This window comes from Periophthalmus magnuspinnatus, chromosome 9, assembly GCF_009829125.3.
Source record: "Periophthalmus magnuspinnatus isolate fPerMag1 chromosome 9, fPerMag1.2.pri, whole genome shotgun sequence".
Lineage (NCBI taxonomy): Eukaryota > Metazoa > Chordata > Actinopteri > Gobiiformes > Gobiidae > Periophthalmus > Periophthalmus magnuspinnatus.
Window position 1 is genome coordinate 13,404,307 of NC_047134.1, and position 21,344 is coordinate 13,425,650.

General features: G+C 38.1%; 3 protein-coding genes across 5 annotated transcripts; all 3 read left to right on the top strand.

Annotated features, from left to right (window-relative positions):
• The first annotated feature begins 118 nt into the window (after positions 1 to 118).
• Positions 119 to 11,926, top strand: tacc1 (transforming, acidic coiled-coil containing protein 1). 2 transcript variants are annotated; one of them, XM_055224317.1, is made up of 12 exons: positions 119 to 364; positions 5,395 to 5,486; positions 7,584 to 7,983; positions 8,735 to 8,853; positions 9,102 to 9,148; positions 9,765 to 9,896; positions 10,001 to 10,077; positions 10,153 to 10,196; positions 10,276 to 10,436; positions 10,850 to 10,956; positions 11,063 to 11,183; positions 11,274 to 11,926. In XM_055224317.1, the coding sequence occupies exons 1-12, from the start codon at positions 306 to 308 to the stop codon at positions 11,340 to 11,342; spliced, it is 1,428 nt and encodes a 475-aa protein (XP_055080292.1). In that variant the 5' UTR covers positions 119 to 305; the 3' UTR covers positions 11,343 to 11,926. The 2 variants fall into 2 exon arrangements, with proteins under 2 accessions (XP_055080292.1, XP_033828111.1); XM_033972220.2 differs by lacking the exon at positions 119 to 364 and adding an exon at positions 3,622 to 4,000.
• A 1,166-nt stretch (positions 11,927 to 13,092) lies between these two features.
• Positions 13,093 to 14,509, top strand: si:ch211-113d22.2 (uncharacterized). Its single transcript, XM_055224265.1, has 3 exons — positions 13,093 to 13,162; positions 13,548 to 13,661; positions 14,284 to 14,509. Exons 1-3 carry the CDS (start codon positions 13,102 to 13,104, stop codon positions 14,496 to 14,498), a joined length of 390 nt encoding a protein of 129 aa, XP_055080240.1. The 5' UTR covers positions 13,093 to 13,101; the 3' UTR covers positions 14,499 to 14,509.
• Positions 14,510 to 15,633: 1,124 nt separating this feature from the next.
• On the top strand, positions 15,634 to 21,136 carry plekha2 (pleckstrin homology domain containing A2). Of its 2 annotated transcripts, none has more exons than XM_033973131.2 (12): positions 15,634 to 15,851; positions 16,670 to 16,830; positions 16,925 to 16,981; positions 17,534 to 17,582; positions 17,693 to 17,790; positions 18,678 to 18,818; positions 18,897 to 18,980; positions 19,046 to 19,114; positions 19,186 to 19,256; positions 19,375 to 19,438; positions 19,797 to 19,874; positions 19,951 to 21,136. In XM_033973131.2, the coding sequence occupies exons 2-12, from the start codon at positions 16,690 to 16,692 to the stop codon at positions 20,377 to 20,379; spliced, it is 1,281 nt and encodes a 426-aa protein (XP_033829022.1). In that variant the 5' UTR covers positions 15,634 to 15,851; positions 16,670 to 16,689; the 3' UTR covers positions 20,380 to 21,136. The 2 variants fall into 2 exon arrangements, with proteins under 2 accessions (XP_033829022.1, XP_055080270.1); XM_055224295.1 differs by lacking the exon at positions 15,634 to 15,851 and adding an exon at positions 16,341 to 16,547.
• Positions 21,137 to 21,344: the final 208 nt, after the last annotated feature.

Below are 21,344 nucleotides of genomic sequence, written 5' to 3' on the forward strand. Positions count from 1 at the left end.
ACTGTAAGCTGCTGTGTGAGTAAATGAGAAATGATGGAGGATGAGAAGAAGAGGCGGGACTATTGAGAAGTCTATTCAAGTGTGGTACTCCAGAAGACTCACTGTCAACACTATTGCTGGAAAGGCAAGGAAGTGGATGCAAGAATGGTTAGATAATGTCTGTCATGAGGAGAACAGCAAAATGAGGTTAGAAGTCTGAGAGTGGACCTCCCGAAGAGAGACAAGGGTGCACTTTGGAGTAGAGGAAACAACCAAATCCAAGAGCATCTGGGATAAATCTGAGGCTTCAACACAGCTGGTGTACCATGGGTGGGTCACACAGCAGTCTGCAAGAGAAAGGCACTCCTCGGAAGAACAGTAGCAAGTAAGGACTAAAACAACACAACCTACATGTTCATTTTGTTGCCAGAGTTACTTTGCTTGAAGAAAAATAGACAGATGCATAGAGCTTGCACCTCCATCAATTAATACAGGACAAGTTTGAAAGGTAGACATTTGAAACAAGATTAGATAGCCAGTGCTTGTGTCTAGACTTGCTTTGTTACTGTTCTACTTTTGAGAGGTTGAAGTGGAAGTCGTAAATGAGTAGGACTAATGGAAGGAGTGTGAGCCGGTCAGGTCATACATCTTGCATTAAATAAACAGAGAGAGGGAACCCTGTGAATTTAGTGCTTGTTATAACTTGTAGACGCAAAGTAATTTTATTCTAACAGGGACTATATCTCTGATTTTATATCTTATATATTATATTTTAACAATGTTTTTTGCCTTGCACATTTGCAATGTTTTATAAATTGCTAATTGAACCTTTCTTGCCATTGCAGTGATGTAGCTAATCACTTTTATTCTTAATCTTTTGTAACTAAGAGCTGAGGTTTTCACAGTCTCCAAGGCTGCTTTTATCCTCCCTGCTCCATTTTTAGCTCTCATTCAACTTTCTCTTCTTCTTACATGGTTCTTAAGTAAGACTGCTCTGCTGAATCTAAAGTAAAAGGACAATGGGGATGAAAAGGATGCATGTATTTGATGTATGTATTTTTTTCTAACATATTTTGGCAGCCTTTTTACAATTAGCTAGGGAGTTATAAACCAAAGATAATTCTAATTTTTTCCAAGTTTTATATTTTAATGAAAATAATCAGATTGCATTGATTCTATAACATTGTCATGTATCAATTTGTTAATCAGTTATGGCTGTAATGCAGGCAGGCTATTTAGTGTTTTTCTAGACAACTGGACAACTCAAACATTGATTTTATAACATTGTCATGTAAAAGCATTTAAAAAAAATATAATGTAGCCGATATTGCAAAACCCTACATTGATGTCTAAACGGCAAAGTCATTCATACTTTGTGCACTAACATGTGCAAAGAAATGCACATTCCACGATTAGTTTATGTCATTCTCTTATAACATTTTTGTTCCTTCTTTGTGTTGTAAAGCTGGCCTAACATCATGCTTATTTAAACCGTTTTAAGACACAGCCACCAGATGGCACTAGCACAAAGCAGTTCAGTGACTCAGCAGCTATTTAGGGAAGGAGACAACAACAAAGTGCCCTAGCCAAGCTCCCTCAATGATGGATTTATGCAAAAAGCCATTCACATCTTCAAAATAACAAATTGACCCATTCAATGAACTGACTTTACATTGATGCTGAACGTCTGGGTTACGTGTCAATAAAAATAAAGCATGATATTTGAGAAGCAGTTCAATGTAAGTGTATGCATCCCAGCTGTTATCATAACTGATCTATTTTTAGATCATAGATGCACATGCTGCCATCAGTCAGAGTGTAATTGGTGATTATGGGAGGGCATTCTTTCAGGGCTAAACAGCAACCACACAAATTAGTGTGCACTGCGAGCGTGTTAGTCCTGCTATTCATTCTATTTTTGGACCCCATCTACACTTCTAATTCTATATCTATATATCTGCTCATTTGTGCATTAGACCATGACTGTACATGTACAACTGTGAGGTCTGCCACTGTTTCTCCAAGCCATAATTTACATAAAATTACATAAGGCTTTTCCAACCTCAAGCCAAGATGAAGACAGGTTTGACTTCTTAGTTGTCTTTACTGATAAGACAAACAAAGCAGGCAATGACAGAAAGGTTTCGGAAGGTCCTTGTTCAGCCCCAAAGCTAAATATCTCTTCTTTACTTTTCATCTTTGCAGCCAACATGGTGCCATCCTCATTATCTGGTATTTTCTTGTCCCCTGATTATAATTGCTGTTTTCAGTTTGCTAGGGTTGTAATTGCCCCAGTTTTATGCAGGACTGTGCCTCTTTATGTGTTCACCAGTGTGTGGCATTATTTACTAAGACTTTTCCCACAGATACAGCTGTCTGATGTCCACAGGGCTTCTGACTTGTCTTTTATGTGTAATCGTTAAACATTTAACCAGTAAACCTTCAAGAGCAAATAATGAGAAAAACATCTCAGCTCCTTCTCTTTTCCCATTTCACCTTTTACTGTGGAAAACCATATTTCCTCTATATTGGATTAGTCATGGTTTATAGTTTCTGCCGTGCATGTGGCCTAGATTCTGCATGTGTATCCCACTGAAAATAAAAAGAAGAATAAATGTGAACACGTAGACTTAGAGTTACATAAGCTCTGATGAACTGCCTCCGAGGCATTGGGGAGAGGGGATAGCAAGAGCTTTTATACAAATATATTTTCTGTCAGGCAGACCACTGCACTAACAACACTGAATCTAGGTTGTATGGATTGATTTGACCTGGAAATTTTGGTGAATAATCAATTTTGTGCAGCTTTTGTCTAGGTTTGTGCAATTAATCGAATTTCAGTGGAGATGATTGTGTCATTTCTAACTGTCAGTGATCATCTTGGGTCAGGCTTTTGTCGGTAAAAGGTTTGTAGCAGAATTTAGACTTTGGAGGAAGAAATCTATTTTTTATGTTAAATGGCAATTATTAAAAATCTGTATTATTCATGTTTTAATAAGATAAAAAAGTGATAGATCAATTTGAGCCAAAAATTTAAATAATCATATTTTTTTGTCATATCACCCAACTCTACTTCTGTCACACATTATCCAGAGATTTTGTAGGCTATTCAGTATCTGTCTATTATTTATAGCCTCTATGTAATCTTTGCAGCTTTATTCCATCAGTGGACAAAACAAACAAATGATTAAATGGATCGTGTTACTTTCAAATAATGTGCACACAGTATTTGCCTTTCATATTCCTGCTTCTACAGTGCAGATTTCAATTTCACATATCTAGACAGTTAAAAGCAGTTTGGTGAGGTTATATTTATTCAAGATTGATAAAGGTAGCTAACCCCGAGGCACAGCTCTAAATTGTAGTGCTGGTTACACACCCCTGACATTCTTCTAAATACATTGTTTGACATTTCCTCCTTTAACCTCCCTTCCTGTTTCTCTAGACACTGTCTTGTAGTTTCTTTTCCTAGTTTACATGAAAAACCTTTCTATTTTTTACAACAAAATACATAAACATTGGATAAGCAATAGTCTAGCCTGTGAAATTGAACCCAGTTTGTGAGACAGTGTGTGTGGGAGTGTGTCTGCGTACCAGCTGATCACAGAGCCAGACGAAGAGTGCAGCAGGGAGAGAGAGAGAGAGAGAGAGAGAAAGAGAAAGAGAGAGGGAGTGACTACAGATGCTCTGGTAATCTGCCACAGAGTCAAAGCAAAGCAGTTGCAAAACGTCTCCTCTCCTTTGACAACACAGAACAGGATTGAAAAACCACAGAGGAATTGGATTAAACAAGCAGTACCGAAAAATAGGAATAGCTGACATTTGCAAGAAGAGGAACACTGACGCACTCTGTGTTGAATCGTTTCTGAAGGAAGTTTGTTGCTGTACGTTTGTGGTGAAGTCTTTATTTTGGTGCTGCTGGGATGTCCTGGTTGTCTCCAGTCCAGTGGGCAAAATGGACATGGTCAGCAGTGACAGGAGGAACAGGCGAAGAGGAAGCTAAAAATGAAGGAGAGGACAAGTAAGGACAATGCATTTTTGTGTGTATGGCAGTAGCTGTGTGTTCAGGCTGTGATGTTTGATGAGAGTAGTTCCCCTGAGTCATACTGACAGGTGGGGGTGTATTAGACATAAAGTGATCAATGTTGTGGCTTAATCTTAAATTCTTTCCATCTTCTGTGAATTTCTGCAAGGTCATACTGCTGCAAACAACTACTTAGACATAATATGGAAACATAATAACTCCCCCATCCCCCATTTCTTTGACCAAAACATTATTATTATGTGATGGCCTGAATCTGTTTTTGCTGATTTCTTTTAAAGAGTGACAATATGGAAGAGGGGAGATTCAAGAATAGAAATATTTGGGGAAGGGAAGAAGCCTTATTTTCCAATCCTTTCTGCCACTGTCCAGTATCTAAGTAACCACACAGGATTGTAGGCGACTTGGGGCCGTCATTGGGATACAATTCAGTGTGAGGCTTGATATGTAAATTAGGATTAACTTGATGTGTGAATGGGAATTTCTGTCTAAAATTGGTTAAGGCTTGTTTTGGTGTGGTGTTTTTCCATTACATCTCCAGTAAATGTTTTGATTAGCATTTAGACATCTGAGAACAAGTAAACATCGACTACCAACTTTCACTCAGGGGGGACTGTTTGCCTCTATTGTTAGTATGTGGGGGCCCCCCTCCCAAAAAATAAGTCAAAGCCCAGTGTCTTGGCAGCAGACAGACTGAAGACTGCAGTGGGACATTGGGGCATAAAACCATTCTACAGTCACTTGTGGAGACTTGTTCTGCTTCAGGGGGTTTCACACCGGACCCCTAAATCATGTGACTAAATGTGTTTAAGATAGTTGTCCATTGGTTAAGGGTCTAGGGGTGGCCCATGTCCTAAAAACAGAACCAATGTGTGTGCGCTTTTTAGGCAGCAAAGGAAGCAGGTGGAGAGAGCTCTAGCAACATTTCCTCTCCCTCCTTCCTTTACAATAAAAGCACATTGTCTATTTTCAGAACACTTTGAACTATATTATCGTTTGTTATAGGCATGGGACAATTGTGAAATTATGTGTCACGATTATCAGTCCCAATATCACTGCGATGTACTTAAAAGACATTGTGATGAAAACAACTATTATGTAATTGTTCTTTGTTATGAGTGAGTACAGCAAGGATTTATATATGAATGTTACAGAAAATGTGGTAGTGTAATGGCAATTATCTTTGTTTGACGATTATCACAACAAAAAAATGTGTCATGAATAAGTACTTTCATCCTTTTTTATCACATTTGTTTTATGTCATATCCCACTTGACTTGGGTAACAATAGCTGTTGTAGATTAGCTTTATACCTGAATATTACGCACATCTTATACGCTTATCTCCTTAATACATTTTCTTTGCTTTTCACAGTTCAGATTCAGAAGGGGCATTTGACACTCCAGAGGCAGAATCCCCAGGAGTGGCTAAACTGTTGGGACAACTGGACAACACAAACCACATAGGTAAGACAGTACAAAAGACCGCAGTAACATTTTTGTTTTGTGTACTTATACAGCTCACAAGACAGTTAAACAGTTTCACGATTCATTTGTCAGCACATGGGCGTGATTACATAACTCGATCGTGTTTATCTTTGAATGTAGCCTCTAAATCTGCCTGTGTGGAGGACTGCCAGCCTCAGCGCCTCTTTTCTTCACTCCTTCAACACTGTTGCTTTCACAGCAACGTTGGTTTCGCTCTGTTACCATGGGAACAACACAGCCTGAATAGACAGAGTTCAAAAACATTCTCTGTTTTATTAATGCAGAAGGGGAATGGTAGACTTTTTGGTTTACTTTTCATATTCTTTTATTATATGCACATACTTTTTAAGAATAGCATTGCTTAACTGGATTTAAAAATGTATATTAAAATGTGTTTGGGTCACAATTGAAATCGCAATTATTTGAAACTATATTATACAGTTAAAAATAAACCTGCAGAGAAAGTACAGACTAACAGTATGATTAGCCCTATAAATTACTTCAAACCATTGTAGATTAGACGAGTTGCTTTGCTCCAGGTTTTGATGAAGTGCACAGCCATAGGATCAATAGAAAAATAAGAAGCACAATTTGAGTTTAACCACAACAAAGATTTACAAGCAAATAATCAGACCCATTATTGACATTGCAATAAACTGACATCTATGCAACAGTGCAGCCTTATTACTATGTGTGACATCATCGAAATACTGGTATCATGTCGTGATCGATATTTAAGGCAAGGCAAGGCAAGTTTATTTGTATAGCACAATTCGTACACAAAGTAATTCAAAGTGCTTTACAGAATAAGAAGGATGTTAAAATCACAAATAAAAACAAATTTAGACATAGAGCCTATACAACTTGGGTTATTTTTCCCATGATTACAGCTTTCTACTTTGCATCTAACAGGAGTCTTTGTACTTTTTTAAGATTTATGCAGAGTCTGTAGAAAACTCGATTGGGGGATCCATAAATAAACACTAAGCTTTGTGGAGTTTTTCCTCTATAATTAGCCTTACATAGCTGACGGGGATCATCCTGTGTTCATGAGCACGACCACATGCTACATGGTCTACTGTGTCTTTAAAGCAGTAGAGAAAGGTTTGTTTGTATCTGTCTGTCACTTACCCCTTCATCTCCGTTTCCTCTTTCTCACTGTATTGTGAAACTGAGCTGCTGGTTTGGTTGCTAGGCCGCATGGTGGTGGTGTGTGATCAGAAGGACTTTTTGGGTGTGGTTCCTCCACATCTGGTGCTCTGTCTGAAACATGGGCTCAAGAAAGTACCCATGTTTCCTTCAGAGTCTGTAACTACACCGGGGAATGAATTAATAAGTAACACTTTAGTCTTTTGTCTGTGGGAAGCTGTAGTTGGCCAAGGTAAAACATCAGTAACACCATTCATAGAACAGTGGTGTTGTGTTAGCAGAGCTGTGTTGGACCAATGAAGTTTATTGTGTAGGTACATGAGTGTATTTTTATCTCTAACAGAAAGGCTACTGTTTTGGAAGTGGTAGACTGAACACAGGAAGCTGTTGTAATCATGACTTTTCAAGATGTGTGAATATGTGAAGTATTCTAAGGGGAAATCATAGTGTTAACTACTCATTACTCACATAAGATGTATAGTAGTGTGGTCACAGTGCTAACATTGCAAACATGATTTCAATATTTATGAGCAGATTTATATTTTTAGACAATAGAATGACATTTTCAACACAAATAATGTTACTTTCTGTAAAATTTCCATGTGGCCTATAATTCCATTTCAGATCATCATAAAACTATTGAGTAAAGGTCAGATTCTGTCCTTTTTATATATCAATACCTGTAAGTATCTGGTTTTGATACTAGTTTTAGTACTTTTTGGGCTCATTACTAGCTTTTTCCTTTGGCAATCAGGTTTTATTTGACATTACAATGAAGTAGTGTCAAATGGGGGTGGAGAATGTGGAGTAGTGGTAAAAGTTGGGGTTTTTGGTTAATCTGGCAATAACAACACACTGAAAAAACTACAGATCTCAGTCCTGGAAATAGTTTTGTGTTACATAATTATGTGTTTTCTTTCTGCACAGCCCCATCTGATGCCTCAAACCACTTTCTGGACCAGAACTCCAACCAGGACATTGCTCCAGCATCACCTGAAGATGACACTACAGCTGACCTCACAAGCTCCGCCCCTAGCACTGTCCTGGGGCACAGCTTTGGGTTGGACCAAAACCTCAACTTAACCCTTGGCTCCAAACCCTGTCCTTCATCTCGCTCCCCAACCACACGCCCTCCCTCCCTCTCTGTCCACTCCAAACCAGACCCTGCAGAGGTGGATGATGAAGCACCCATAACTTCAGATTCAAGTCCAGACTCAAACCTCATTTCCCCCAATAACAGTTATTTGGACAGTGACTTACTTAACGGCAACATGAACTCTGATAAACTGAGCTGTAACCTGGAAGGACCTAAAACCACAATGATCACGTGAGTAGATTTTACTGGTGCTAAATGACTCCCACTGCAGTCATTTTGTTTCCAAACATTTATTGAAACCAAGTTGGGATGACTCATCACTGAGCAATTACCGCTTTTTCTAACTGGTTTGTAGAATTCTGAGGAACTGTGGCAAGCTTCTTAAATTGAGATTACTCGTCTCTTTTCAGAGTATTTGGTAAACATTATTACATGTATATTCAAGTTGTAGTTGTTGCAGTATATAGAGGTTAAACTTTTAACCTCAGAGTTTATTGTGACACATACTGCCCTCTGGTGGCTGTCCTGCTACATTTTTTTTTGGTTTTTTTTTTTTGTCATTTTCTTCATTTTTATTATACCGTATCTACACCTCAGACTTGTCATTGTGTTTCCTTCTCTAAATGTGGCATCAGGACTGCTGAGCAAGTCCATTTCCTCTGTCTTATGTTGTAAGTAGTTCAACATGCTTCAGCAATGTGGGTTCTCATTATTGCATCTATTGTTTAAATATCCAATGAAAATAATCAAACTGATACAAATTGGATTGAAAAAAAACGTCTACTTTTTAATATAAAGTTGGTGTGCTTTTATAAGCTCATTTCTCACACATGGCAAAAATCTGATTGCTTTTGCTGCTCGGCCTCCTCACTGTACCTGCTGCACACATTGGTCTGGCCAGTCCATTGTTGCTACCAGACAGTGACACACTAATATAATATACTTAGCCCTAACTCTTCTGTCCTCTGATCTCTTACCTCAGAAACTCCTGTAAAATGAAGTCGAACCTCAAAGTCCAGGAGGAGCCTCACAGGAAACATGCCACTGATGAAGAAAAGTTGGCCGTCACAGTTGGTGGTAAACCAGACCAGGACCAGATCAGTGAGTAGTTAATTTTTCATCCTGAATATTATACATTTTGTGATGAGCATGTGCTTCACTAAACTCACAGCAGCAACTTGAATTTTAGAATTTAAAACCATTTTCAAAACTATACAAAATGTTCTTTTAACCAAGTGCTTATACATACACAACTCATGTATTTATATAATAGAAACACATTATTATTAAATTATTCACTGTTCTGATGATGGGCCTCAATAATAAATGCATTATTGTCTTTATTCCAGTTGAAGATTGCCGTGTGAAATCTTTAGAGTCTGACTGTTGCGCTTTGGTAAGTAATTGCTTTTTTCTTCTCTTTATTTCTGTCTTTTAATTGTGCCAAAAACCTGTTATTTTTTTTTTTATATAACATACTGCTCCACGTGTGTAGTAGCTGCTTAGTCATTGGCCACTAGATGGTGCACTTGTTAGTCTGTATACACAGTCTTATGGTGTGAGGTCATGTTCACACCAAAAGCAATACATATGCCTCCACCCCACCCCAGCATTTTAAAATTTATTTTAAAATCCTTGGTCCATTCATTCTGTGGCAAAGTTTTTAAGCAGTCTGTTATATATTGTAATTATGTTCTAATTTTACTGGACACTGCAAGTCACTTAATCAACCACCATGTTCTTCCTCTCAAGTAACAGACGGATTAATATTATAGGATTACATTATAAGTGGCATAATCCGAGAAAGGACACAATGAAAGCTATGGACAAAGGAAGAAGGTTTAAAGGTGGAAAAGTCTAAATAATAATATGCCTTTTGTGAGCAATTTAACTACAAACAATTCAGTTTATTTTTTATGTAGAAACATTACACAGACAAGAGGATGAGCCAGGGTGTAGCCTTTTGGGAGTAATTCCCCTTTGATCTGCATTTTATGTTTCTCTGTCCTCAGAATGATGACCCCGACAACACGAAGAACAGGGAAACAGGAAGTAACATGCAGAAAACAGGAAGTCAGGTGCTTGACTCCATTTGCATCAGTGAAGAGGAGAAGCAAGCTGTTCTCACTCTCATCCGGGAAGAGGTAAAATCATATACAGTCAAAAAATAATCTTCATTGAGTAACATTTGAATAAAATTTGTGCACACAATTTTATCAATAAAATACAATTGTTTACTTTCCACTAGATCATTACTAAAGAGGTAGAAGTGAGCAGCTGGAAGCACAAATTTGAAGAGAGCAGACAAGAAGTCTCTGAGATGAGGTACTTTGGATTGCTTGTAAATTTAGTTTGTAATATTGCTGTTTGACCTTTTCTTTAACTAATTTATTTTTGTAGGAAAATAGTAGCAGAATATGAAAAGACAATAGCTCAAATGATAGGTAAGTAAATAAGAAAACTGTTATTATGCACTGATCCTAAGTCAAATGCTGCTTCTAAACTATGGGTGTTATCTCTCAGAGGATGAGCAGCGGAGTAAAATGACTTCCCAGAAGTCTTTGCACGCCATGACGATGGAAAGGGACACAGCTCTGGCTGACCTGAACTCTGTGGAGCGCTCTCTCTCTGATGTGTTCCGACGATATGAAAACATGAAAAGCACACTGGAGGGTTTCAAGAAAGTAAGACTCTATGTACATTTTGATGAAATATATGACTCATAACATGAGTAAAACCTCTTGAAATGCTTTGAACAGGATTAGGTTAGAATAAGATGATAAGGCATTCTGTGATTAAGGTCAGTGGTCTCAGAGTTTTATAATGAAGGTTGAGGATCAGCAGTTTTCCCCTAAGTAAACAACGACCGCAAACAATTACCTCGTATATATGTTTTGAAAAATATACCAAGAATAGTTCCTTTTTTGCCTGTTTTTAAAGGCCAAACACCTTCCCCTGACTTATTCTAATCATTTGCTTTACACTTCTCATTGCTGTCCACAACAATATATTATCTCCGTCGTCCCACATTTTCGCTGTAAGCCTAAAAAACTATAATATGTGACCATATTAAATTAGAACTATTTTATTTGAACAGAATGAAGAAGTGTTGAAGAAGTGTGCTCAAGACTATCTGGCCAAAATCAAACAAGAGGAGCAGAGATATCAGACTCTGAAACTTCATGCAGAGGAAAAGTTAGACAAGTAAGTGATAAAATAAATAAATAAAATACAATAAAAACTAAAACAAAAAAAACCCAAAACAAATCTGACCTAAAAATTAAATGCATCTTTATTACTTCTTTTCCAGGGCCAATGAAGAGATCGCTCAGGTGCGGGCCAAGTTGAGCTCGGAAAATGTGGCCCTCACTGCCGGCCTGAGAAAAGAGCAGATGAGGGTAGAGTCTCTGGAGCAGGCCTTACAACAGAAGGTCAGTGTCATCTTTTGAGTAACATAACATCTGTTTTCCAAATTAAAATAATGTTTTCTAATCTATTCTTCATATTATGTTGAAATACAGAATCAGGAGATGGAGGAACTCACTAAAATTTGTGATGAGCTCATTGCCAAAATGGGAAAAACAGACTGAGTAAGACAGAGCCAATCAAGGAGAGACTTTTTAACCTGTGCCAGCCTTGCATTTCAGAGACTCTTTTGTTAATCATGTAATGCAAATGTACAATGCATTTTAATATTGCACTATTGTTAGTCAGTGAGCTGCTTTTAAAGTATGTAAAATGTTCTGTTAGAAAATCTACAATGACATCTATTGGAGAGTTTATGGAAACACTTCATTGTATGTTTGAATGAGCTTTAGGCAAGAGTTGTTTCTTATGATGCTAAGTATGTTTATATTACTCTGAAACAAGTGTCGTCTGAGCCTGAATCGTGCAAAGTTGTAAGTTGTATTACCAGTGAGGTTATAATATTGTAGCTACATTTTGTGCCATTTGTTTCCATTTCTACATGTATTTAAAACATTGCACTAATCATGGTTAGAACAACCTGTGTTACTTTGTCTTGAGTGTCAAACTAACAAACCCTTATGGACTCTAATTTGTACACACCCATAGCCATCTTGATTTAATAACAATTTGCTCGCTGCACTTTTTCTTCACATTATCCAGATTTTGACTATTGTTGACATGTTGCGTAAAATTCTTTATATTTTGATTTAATAAAACTGCACAAGTTTGTCACAGCTACCAGTGGACAGTTGGTTTTCAATATTTATGATAACCATGGTGTGAACAAGAGTGTGATTTTATTCATCTTATATGGGTTGTTTTAATCTGTTTATGACGTTCCTAGTTTAGGCATTAGGTTTTCACTATGTTTTTCATCATTATTCGGACATTCCAGCCCAGCAACCATTTTAATCAATCAGTGATCACCCCTTTTCACTCCTCAATTTATCAAGATTCATCAGACACCAATTTTTTTTAGTAGTGAGTGGTGTTTTTGGGACAGTCGCTCCTGCCATCTTTTCCCAACTTTGAACTTTTTCTCTCATTTCATCTGCAATTGTTCATGTGTCCTTGAGAACGTAAGTCGATAATTATTAGTATTATTATTAGTATTTGTAGTTCATATCCCATCAATAATTAGTTCTGTTTAGTTTGTGCTCATTGCTGTTACGCAACTTGCGCCAGTGATGCATTCAGGGACCAGCAGACCTTTGCCCTTTCACTGCTTTTGGCCGTGGTGCATTCAAGGACACTCGGAATTCGGAGAAAAGTGCCATGCTCTCACTTTTAGTTCATTATTGCTTTGTATTATTGTATACCGCGCATTTCTAATATATTTCCTGTGTTTCTATATATTCTGTATTTGCATTCTTGTTGTTATGTTTATTATTACTATATATTTGATATTTAATTTGCTATATCATTCATTACATTCGTAGTATTTATTTCTGCCTTTAGAAACCATGAACATGAGCCCATGAACCCTGAACAGCTTCCATAAAGACTGGCAGAGTGTGAACTGGTCACTTTGCTCTGGCCGAACAACCTGGGGAGATTGTGGATACTAGACTAGTCCTAAATACAGTCCTTTTTCCAGTGTCACAAGTTTGGGTTTCTTTCCCAGTACCTCCTTTACACATGGACTAGGCTATTATATAGAGCGTGATGGATTGAGTAGTTCAAGTCTATATATCTTAAAGTGTGACTGACTGTCCAAACTGTCTGTCTGTCTGTCTGTCTGTCTGTCTGTCTGTCTGTAGGGTTTGTCAGCGCAGCATAGATGTAGATTACAGAGATAAGTCTATAATAAGACTCAGTCCCACCTCAGCATTACTGTCTTCTGCACTGTCCCAGGTTTCCACGACACATTGATCAGCTGCCATGAAGTTTACCATGAAGACTGGCCTTTCTTTGATGGTTGTTATCTCTCTGGTTTACCACAGTGAGTATATCTGAAAACCAATATCATGTGGTATAGTAACTTTGTGGCTTAGTGCTGACTTGTGTGGCTTTGCATTTTGTTATTTGTTGTTTTTAGGATTTTCTTTAGGTTTCCTTTCAAACTTTAACCAAAAGTAACACATGGAAATACATTAACCTATAATTTTAGGTTACTGCCATGATGTCTCTCATGATCATTTTAAGTAGCCCAGGACCATAATGATTTTTCAAAAGCTGTATGTAAATCGCTGTATAAAATTATTACACTGGAAAATTAACACATTAACACAAAAAAATAATAATAATAATAACTGTGTTATGAGTGGCTTATTACCAATACACGCTTAGTCATAATTTAGGCGCTCTGTCTTGCTCTGTTTGTCAAGGTTACGCCCTCAAGTGTCACACGTGCGTGGCCTCCAATGAAGACGAGTGCAACAAGCTGGGCTCCTCCTCCTGTCCGCAGTACGCTGATGCCTGCCTCACCATCTCTGGCACCAGTGAGTCACCGCGAGGGGGCAGCATTGTCACATTAGGGGACATGGCAGTTTCCATTGACAGATGTGTTTGATTCTTTCTTGGAAAGATGTTTATTTGCGATAATAACATAGCAAATAATAGTCGTGTGACAGTAAAGGCTGTCATTATTTAAAGTTACTGGATGTCTTCCCAGAAACCAATAATGGGGCATTCAAATGCCTACATGTTTAACTGAATACTAGCTGCATTCAGGGCAAATAGGCTAGCTGCTTGTATCCTATTACTTTGGTTAGAAGAAACTTAATCACTAAAACATGTGTTTATTTGGTTTCTCGACTCTATGCCATGTTAATATTTGGGGGAAACAGGTTTACAAATTGACCTTGGGGGTAAGCGTAGACTAGAAAGAAAATCTCCAACATCAACCACTATAACTTTACAAAATGCTCTATTTGGGTTATATTTAAAGGCCTTATATTGGGAAACCTACCATCTGCTTTGGTTAAGAAATGCAGCCTATTTTAGTGGTTTAATACTGAAGTGAGGGTTCCAAACTGTCACTCATCATAATATAAGTCTGTCTTTATGCTACATGTTATACTGAATGGAGCCTGGTCTAAATCTTGTCATCTCTTTCCTTAGACACAGTGATGAAGTCATGCACTTATAAGGCCTTTTGTGACAAGGGCCAAAGTAGCAGCTCTGGAGCCAAAATGGAGTGCTGTTTTGGAGACAACTGTAATGGCCCCCACAAAGGCCACAGCCACGGAGCCCATCGAAACAGTGCAGGGGCTACAGTCTTCAGCCCCCTGCTTATCACCACTGCACTGCTATGTACCACCTTCTCCCACCTCTGAACCTTTAAAAAGTGCATTCACATTTTATTCAGATTAAATCAAATATTAAAATTTGAACTCTATAAGTGGATAGACTACTAATGCAATTACACTATCTCAGAATGGTAAAGATTGTTCAGACCTGGGATTGAAATTAGTAAAAAAAAATTGGAAATAAATAAATAAATAAATAAAACAAAATTTTAAGTTTGGCATAGTATTGCATATTTAAATAGTTTAACATATTAGAGCTGTTATGTGTAGCTGTATTGTCATGTGTCCTGTACTTTAAACTGAAGAAATAATGAATTAATGACGTAAAGCCACCTGTAAAATTGAAAGTGTCTGAGATGTAACTAGTGCAAAGTTTAGTCGCATTGGTTGTGCTTAAGACCTCATTGTGGTGTAGCTGTATGAATGGTTGCACCACCTACGCTTCACAACATGGGGCTACTACTGACCTACAATGACATAGCTGAGATTAGAGAAGGAACTTCGAGTGACACTTTTTTGGTTTTGCACAAGAGACAATGTTATCAAATATTTCATTAAGCCTAGTTGTTATTTCAATAAAATTCTTATAATTTTGTGTTGATTTTTTATTAATTTGATTCATTTGAAGCAACTGTTGTAAATGTCAAATGCACCTACAGATACAGTAGTCGATCTCAGGACCTTTTGGAAAGTTTGTGGTGGGCTAAATGTAGAAAACCAAAAGTAGAATCTGTCAAACCAGTGATGTAGGTCTACAGTCTCTCATCAAAGAAACATTCTCCATGACATTAGGCCAATAAGCCTAGTAGAAGGCAATTTATTCTTTAACCAAATCATTTGTATTTGAAAATTCATAACTATCTAAATCTGCAGTTTTTCAGTTTGAACTTTGTCTATTTTATTTACATGCATGAAAAGAGAGCCTAGTTGGGCAAGAGCCATAAAAAACAAACACCTTTACATGTAAATTTACTTTTTTGTTTGAATTAATGATGAAGAGACACCAAAGCTTTAAAAATATGAAACCTAAAATGCAAAGGTGAATAAGCCTACACTAGTGTGCGGGCATCCTCCACAATGCAGCCAACAGGAACATTGAGCAGGAGGAGGGCCGTGCTGAGCTGACAGAGGCGCTTATAGATCACATCCGGGGCTGGTTTATTCTAATAACCAAACCAGCAACCCGGAAAAAGCCAACTGACTCTATCCCAACCACACAAGCAACCAGGAGGCAGTGAGAAGTTGTGTGATGGACAAATCAATACTCTTTTGGGGACAGTTGATGAGTTCCATGGGTTTAACCGCAGGCGGGACTATCCTGTCAGCTTTGTAGCTCGCGGGGCGCTGGCTGCAGTGGTGCGCGCTGACTCTCCACCGCGGGTATGTCCACAATAATGCATAAACTTTTTGTCTCTCTAACTCTCTCTCTCTCTCTCTCTCTCTCTCTCTGATGGTAGACTTAAGAAGGTGTGGCATGTCTGCTGGTCCTGTTCAGTTAGTGTGTTGGTGATGAGAGAGAAAGTAGTCTATTTATTTAGTACTGTCACGTGCACTATTAACTTTGTAATGACATTGTTCTATTTGACCATTATTACTTGGTTTTCCAACTCTAAAAAGCTATTGCCGTATCTCATACTCAACAGCCATGCAATAAACTGTAGCCTAATGAAAAAAAAAAAAAAAAAAAAAAAAAAAAAATGGTTAAGTTTTAAACAAAGCTCAATGATTGTTTGTGGTTTGGATCCTTAACCAGAATCCAAAAATAAAGAATCCTTATTTTCTCTTGTTACTGTAATTCTCCAGAGAATGCCAATGTGGTGACATCTAAGTTTTGCTGCTGACAAATCATTCAGTCAATAAGCAGGACAGTGATTCACAGGCAGTAACATCGTGTTGAATGTGTCCTACCTTCCCACCCTATTCGCTCCCTTCCTTCTGCTTCTCCTTGCCTGGCCAGTGGAAATGTGTGTGTGCAGATATGGACTGCACTCTATAATTTTTGGCTGTGGTGAAGGGCTCCAGGCTGCAGGGTTTTCTGCTGCAAAGCCTCAATCACGTCACATGAAAAACAGCTGAGTGCGAGTTGCTCTGGTTATCTTACTGTATGTGTGTGTTTGGATCGATTTGCATACTAAATCAAGCAGCAGTTACTAGATTAAAATGACTCGTTTGTGTCTTCATTGTCATTTTTGACTTAGTGATATGTGAAGCAGCAGGCATGCCGTATCTGGATCGACTCAACCGTGTGTGTGGTTTCCTGGACATAGAGGAGAAGGAGAACAGTGGGCGCTTCCAGAGGAGATACTTCATCTTGGACACACAAGAAAATGCTCTTCTCTGGTACATGGACAACCCTCAGGTGCCTAGTACAAAATAACAGGAAGTAGAAATGTCCATTTTGGTGTAGAGTAACCTTGGACTTTAGACCAATACTAGTGTGTGTTTGCCTGCAGAATCTAGCCCGTGGAGCCAGCGTTGTGGGCAGCCTAAAACTAACCTACATCTCCAAGGTAAACACTGCTTTTTAATAGTAGCATACAGTAATTTAATGTAATGCATGGTGTCTATGCGGCTCGCTAGAAATATAGCTACTGCACTTAAAAATCAGCTTAAGAAAATTGAATTTTCAATCTGACAAAGGTTTTTAAGAGTGAATACATTTCAACTATTATTTAACATTTTCAAGTCTCACTTGGCCCCCAATTGTTACAGCACTAAAGTCATACTACTTCATATGAGCTTTATACAAGTTTTGTGTGTTATGGATATAAAACGTTTTTCAATTTAACATGCACTGTTATGTAAAATCTTCGATGGTCACCAGGCCAAGTTACAGGTCAGATCTCAGGAGAGTTCACTCACAGTAAGAAATAATTTAAACATGCTGGGGGTATCTGTAGCCAACACCTCAAGTCACATGTGGCATCAGAAGAAACCCAGAGACTATTAAGACTTTCTGAGGATCCAGATGTTATAACACTCCTATCTGACCATAGATAACATCTGTCTACTACCTTAACACTGTTCATTGTAAAATAAATTACTGTCATTTTTATTTGTAGGTGAATGAAGCCACAGCCAAGCAGAAACCCAAGACTGAGTTTTGCTTTGGTAAGAAACATCAAATCAGCGGCACACAATAGTAATAGTATTTGCACATGTTATGTATTACATAATATGGTGAGTTTGTGGTATTTATGAAATCATTTCTGTTTCTGCAGTTATAAATGCAGTTTCCAGGCGCTATTTCCTTCAAGCCAATGATGAAACAGACATGAGAGACTGGGTGGCTGCTCTGAATAAGGCCAGCAAGATCACTGTGAGCACATCACACACACACACACACAGATCACTGTGTAAAATGGTTTGCTTTAAGAGGAAGTTAGGTACAGTTAAAGTATTGGCGAACTAGCAAGCGGTTAATGGCAAAGGATTTCTTTCTACCTTGATGGGGGAAGCTGCAGTTTGTGGTTTCCTTAACCCTTTGTGCCTGAAGTGCGCATGAGCTCACACTTGATGGAAAGTTTTTGGGTGATGTAACTCAAACAAATTATTTCCCAGTAAATTAAAAAGTCTGCTTTGTGTGGTAGATAAAATATTATAAGTTACATTTGCATTAAATTTGTGTGTTCATGACAGCAGTACTTTGTTGATGAGGCCACCCATCAGTGAGGCCAGATGTCTCTTTGTGGCAGATGTTTAAGACAGTGTTTGTCTTTCTTTCACCTGCAGCGTGACACAGGAAGCACTGCTGCTCACTGGTGGTTTCACTTCCCCATTGTACAAGAGGGGCCTTGTCGCCTTTTACCCATTTTATTTCTTAATGTGCCTTTAAATAATAAAGTCATTATGTCACTTGTCCTGTGGGGGATCTGTCACTGTGGGTATATTATTGCATTGAACGCTCTACTACTATTACTGCTCAAAAATATGTTGAATCTGTGAGCAGAGTCACCTCTCCACAGATCTGACCTGTCTGTAACTTGCCCTTGTGGCATCACCTGCTTGTTTGCATAGAAATGGATAAGAATAATGCCATACTGTGTAACATTCCAGGCAAAGGTATACAATCTCTATGCAGACAAGCAGCCCTCTACCATGAAAAGTTTCATCGTGCATCTTTAAACATGAATGAATCCTGTTATCTTTAGACAAATTATTAATATTGCAAGTGTATTTAATGTTATATAATATACTTTATTACAGGTCCCAAAGCCTGGATCAGCACCCACTAGACCTGATGGTACAGCAATTATTACTGATCCTCTGCCAAAACATACAGGGCGAAAACAGCAGGCTTACAAAACCGAGATCATTGGTGGAGTCGTGGTTCACACTCCTATAGTGGTACTTGTAATGTTTGCAGACTATTGCTGGTTACTGCTAGATTTAGCTTTTCATTGATGGTTGTGGTTATGGTTTCAGAACGAGGGTGAAGATGTAGAGCAGAGAGAGAAGAGCAGGCCTGGTGTTCTGAGGTGTGGATACTGTGTGAAACAGGGAAATGTGGTAAGCACTGTTATATATGTCATTCTGTCATCAAAGTTTGTATTCACACTTCAGTATATTTATAGAGAAAAAACTGGAAAAGACGATTTTTCACGTTGGATGATAATGCCATTAGTTACTACAAATCTGAGACGGTGAGGAGATGGACAAATTCTATTTGACTCAGTTCTATTGTGCTGTTTTATGAAGTTGAATGTGTGTGCAGGAGAAGGAGCCTCTTCGGTCTGTTCCTCTGAGAGACATTCAGAAAGTCCATGAATGTCTTGTCAAGTCAGGGTGAGTCATTTGAGACTGACTGCAGTCACAATGGGGCCAGTTTTTTATAATATCCCCATGTGCTTAGCATTGACTTATTTCAGTGATGCATTATGTAAAACTGGTCTGTGTCTGGCAGGGATTTGTTACTCAGAGATAACCTGTTTGAGATCATCACTAGTTCCCGCACTTTCTACATTCAGGTAGATAGTACTTTATAAATTATATTAAATAACTGTCTTTCTTTATGTTACTTGTCTATAATCGTCTGCTTGAGTTTTTTTTGGCATAAAACCTTTTCTAAAGGGTGTGAAATGTTTGTTTTTGTGTAACTGACACAAACCATCTGTTTCTATACCAACAATAACATCCGGTGTCTTCCCATGGGACAGCAGCTAACTTTTTACATAGAGGGGAGAGGGTTGATTGACATATGATGACTAACTAAAACAAATACAACAAAAAAAAATACATTTGACATGAGTAAATTGTCAAAGTGGACATGTTCAATGCTTTGTAAATTTCAAAATTAAATGAATTTTTATTTGTTTGTATAATTAGACAGATTCTCCTGATGAAATGCATGGGTGGATCAGAGATATTGACATGAAAATCCAAGATTTTAGAGGCCCATCTAAGGTATTCATTAGAATTTTAGCATTTTACCGTTTTGTCTTTCTAGATCTGTTTGTCTAATTGAAGATGTTTCTTCCAGCGGTCCTCCTCTCTGTATCGTTGTCACAAAGTCTCATCAGACTCCAGTGCTCAGGCAGAGGACCGCAGACCGGTGCTGCAGAAGTCCCGCTCCGTGGCTCCAGGCTGGCAGCCGTGGACCCCTGTGCCCCCTGGGGAACCCTCCATCCTGGATGGAGAAGAGGATGATAGTGCCTTCAGCTCTTTACCAATTTTACCTTCTCTCTCATCTTCATCAACATCCTCCTCCACCTCTTCCTCCTCTAACTCGCTGTCAGTCCCACCCATATGCCCCAGTGCAGCTGCAGGATCTTCAGCAGGTTTGGGGATGGTGGCCGCTTCTGGAGATGTGGCCAGTGAGAGGCGGAGGCACCGCTCTCATCCACAGCCGCACAGCAGCTGTTACCCCTTTAGTCTGGACGACGACAGCATTCGTACCACAGACGTTTAGATCCAGACAACAGCTTGGCACTTTGAATGTGACAAAGCGTCCTCTGCTCAGAAAGTAATACTGAGAGAAAGTCCCAGTTCTTTGGCGTATGGCCTCCTGCTGGAGGTTTCGGGTACTGCTGGTGTTGCTGGCTTTTGTTAAAGACAAAAATATGAACAGTGTTAGTTAAATGTGAAACTTGGATTTAGTGTTTTACCAATATTCTTCAAAACTTGAATACTTGTTTTATAAATGTTGCTTGCAAATTAGAAATGAAGGCACATGCGTTTACTTACTCCTCTTTTGCACTTGGCTTTTATGCTATCAATTTACTTAAAAGTTGAAAAACATGTATTTTAGATCAGTGCTTGAAGGCCTACTATATATTTATATAAGAAATACATTTGTTACACCCACTTCCTGTAACAATAGTTGGAAAACCCTGGCACAGATGCCTTAATATTATCAGAAATAGTTTTTATTGCTTAAACACTGATATCTTGAAAGGCATATTTTTTAACTCAAATAATAATCAATACATAGAAGACTTTATTGAAGTGATATTAATAAATGCAATGGCAATAAATGGTACTTTTGAGAATGTACATTTTATATAAGTACAGCTGGAAATAGAGAATGTGATTTGAAGTTGAAGCATATTCGGGAATTGTGCCACTGTTATGAAATTGAATTGTGCACTTTGCTATTATTTTAATGTGTTTTTGTTCCTAAACTGTAAATCCCTTTTTATAGAGGACCATAAAAACATCTAATTTTCCCTTATGATACAGTCTGTTCTAGTAATTATTGATGTGTTATGATTATTTTATTCTGTATTATATTTACTTAAATATTAATGTTATATAGTGGAAAGATGTGGTAGCAAGTACTTGAGTGTCCTAAATGAGAAGACATTTCAAGTTCTTTAGTTTCTATGGTTTGACAAATAAAGAGTTGAGGTCGACACATTCGACCTTTACGCTGTC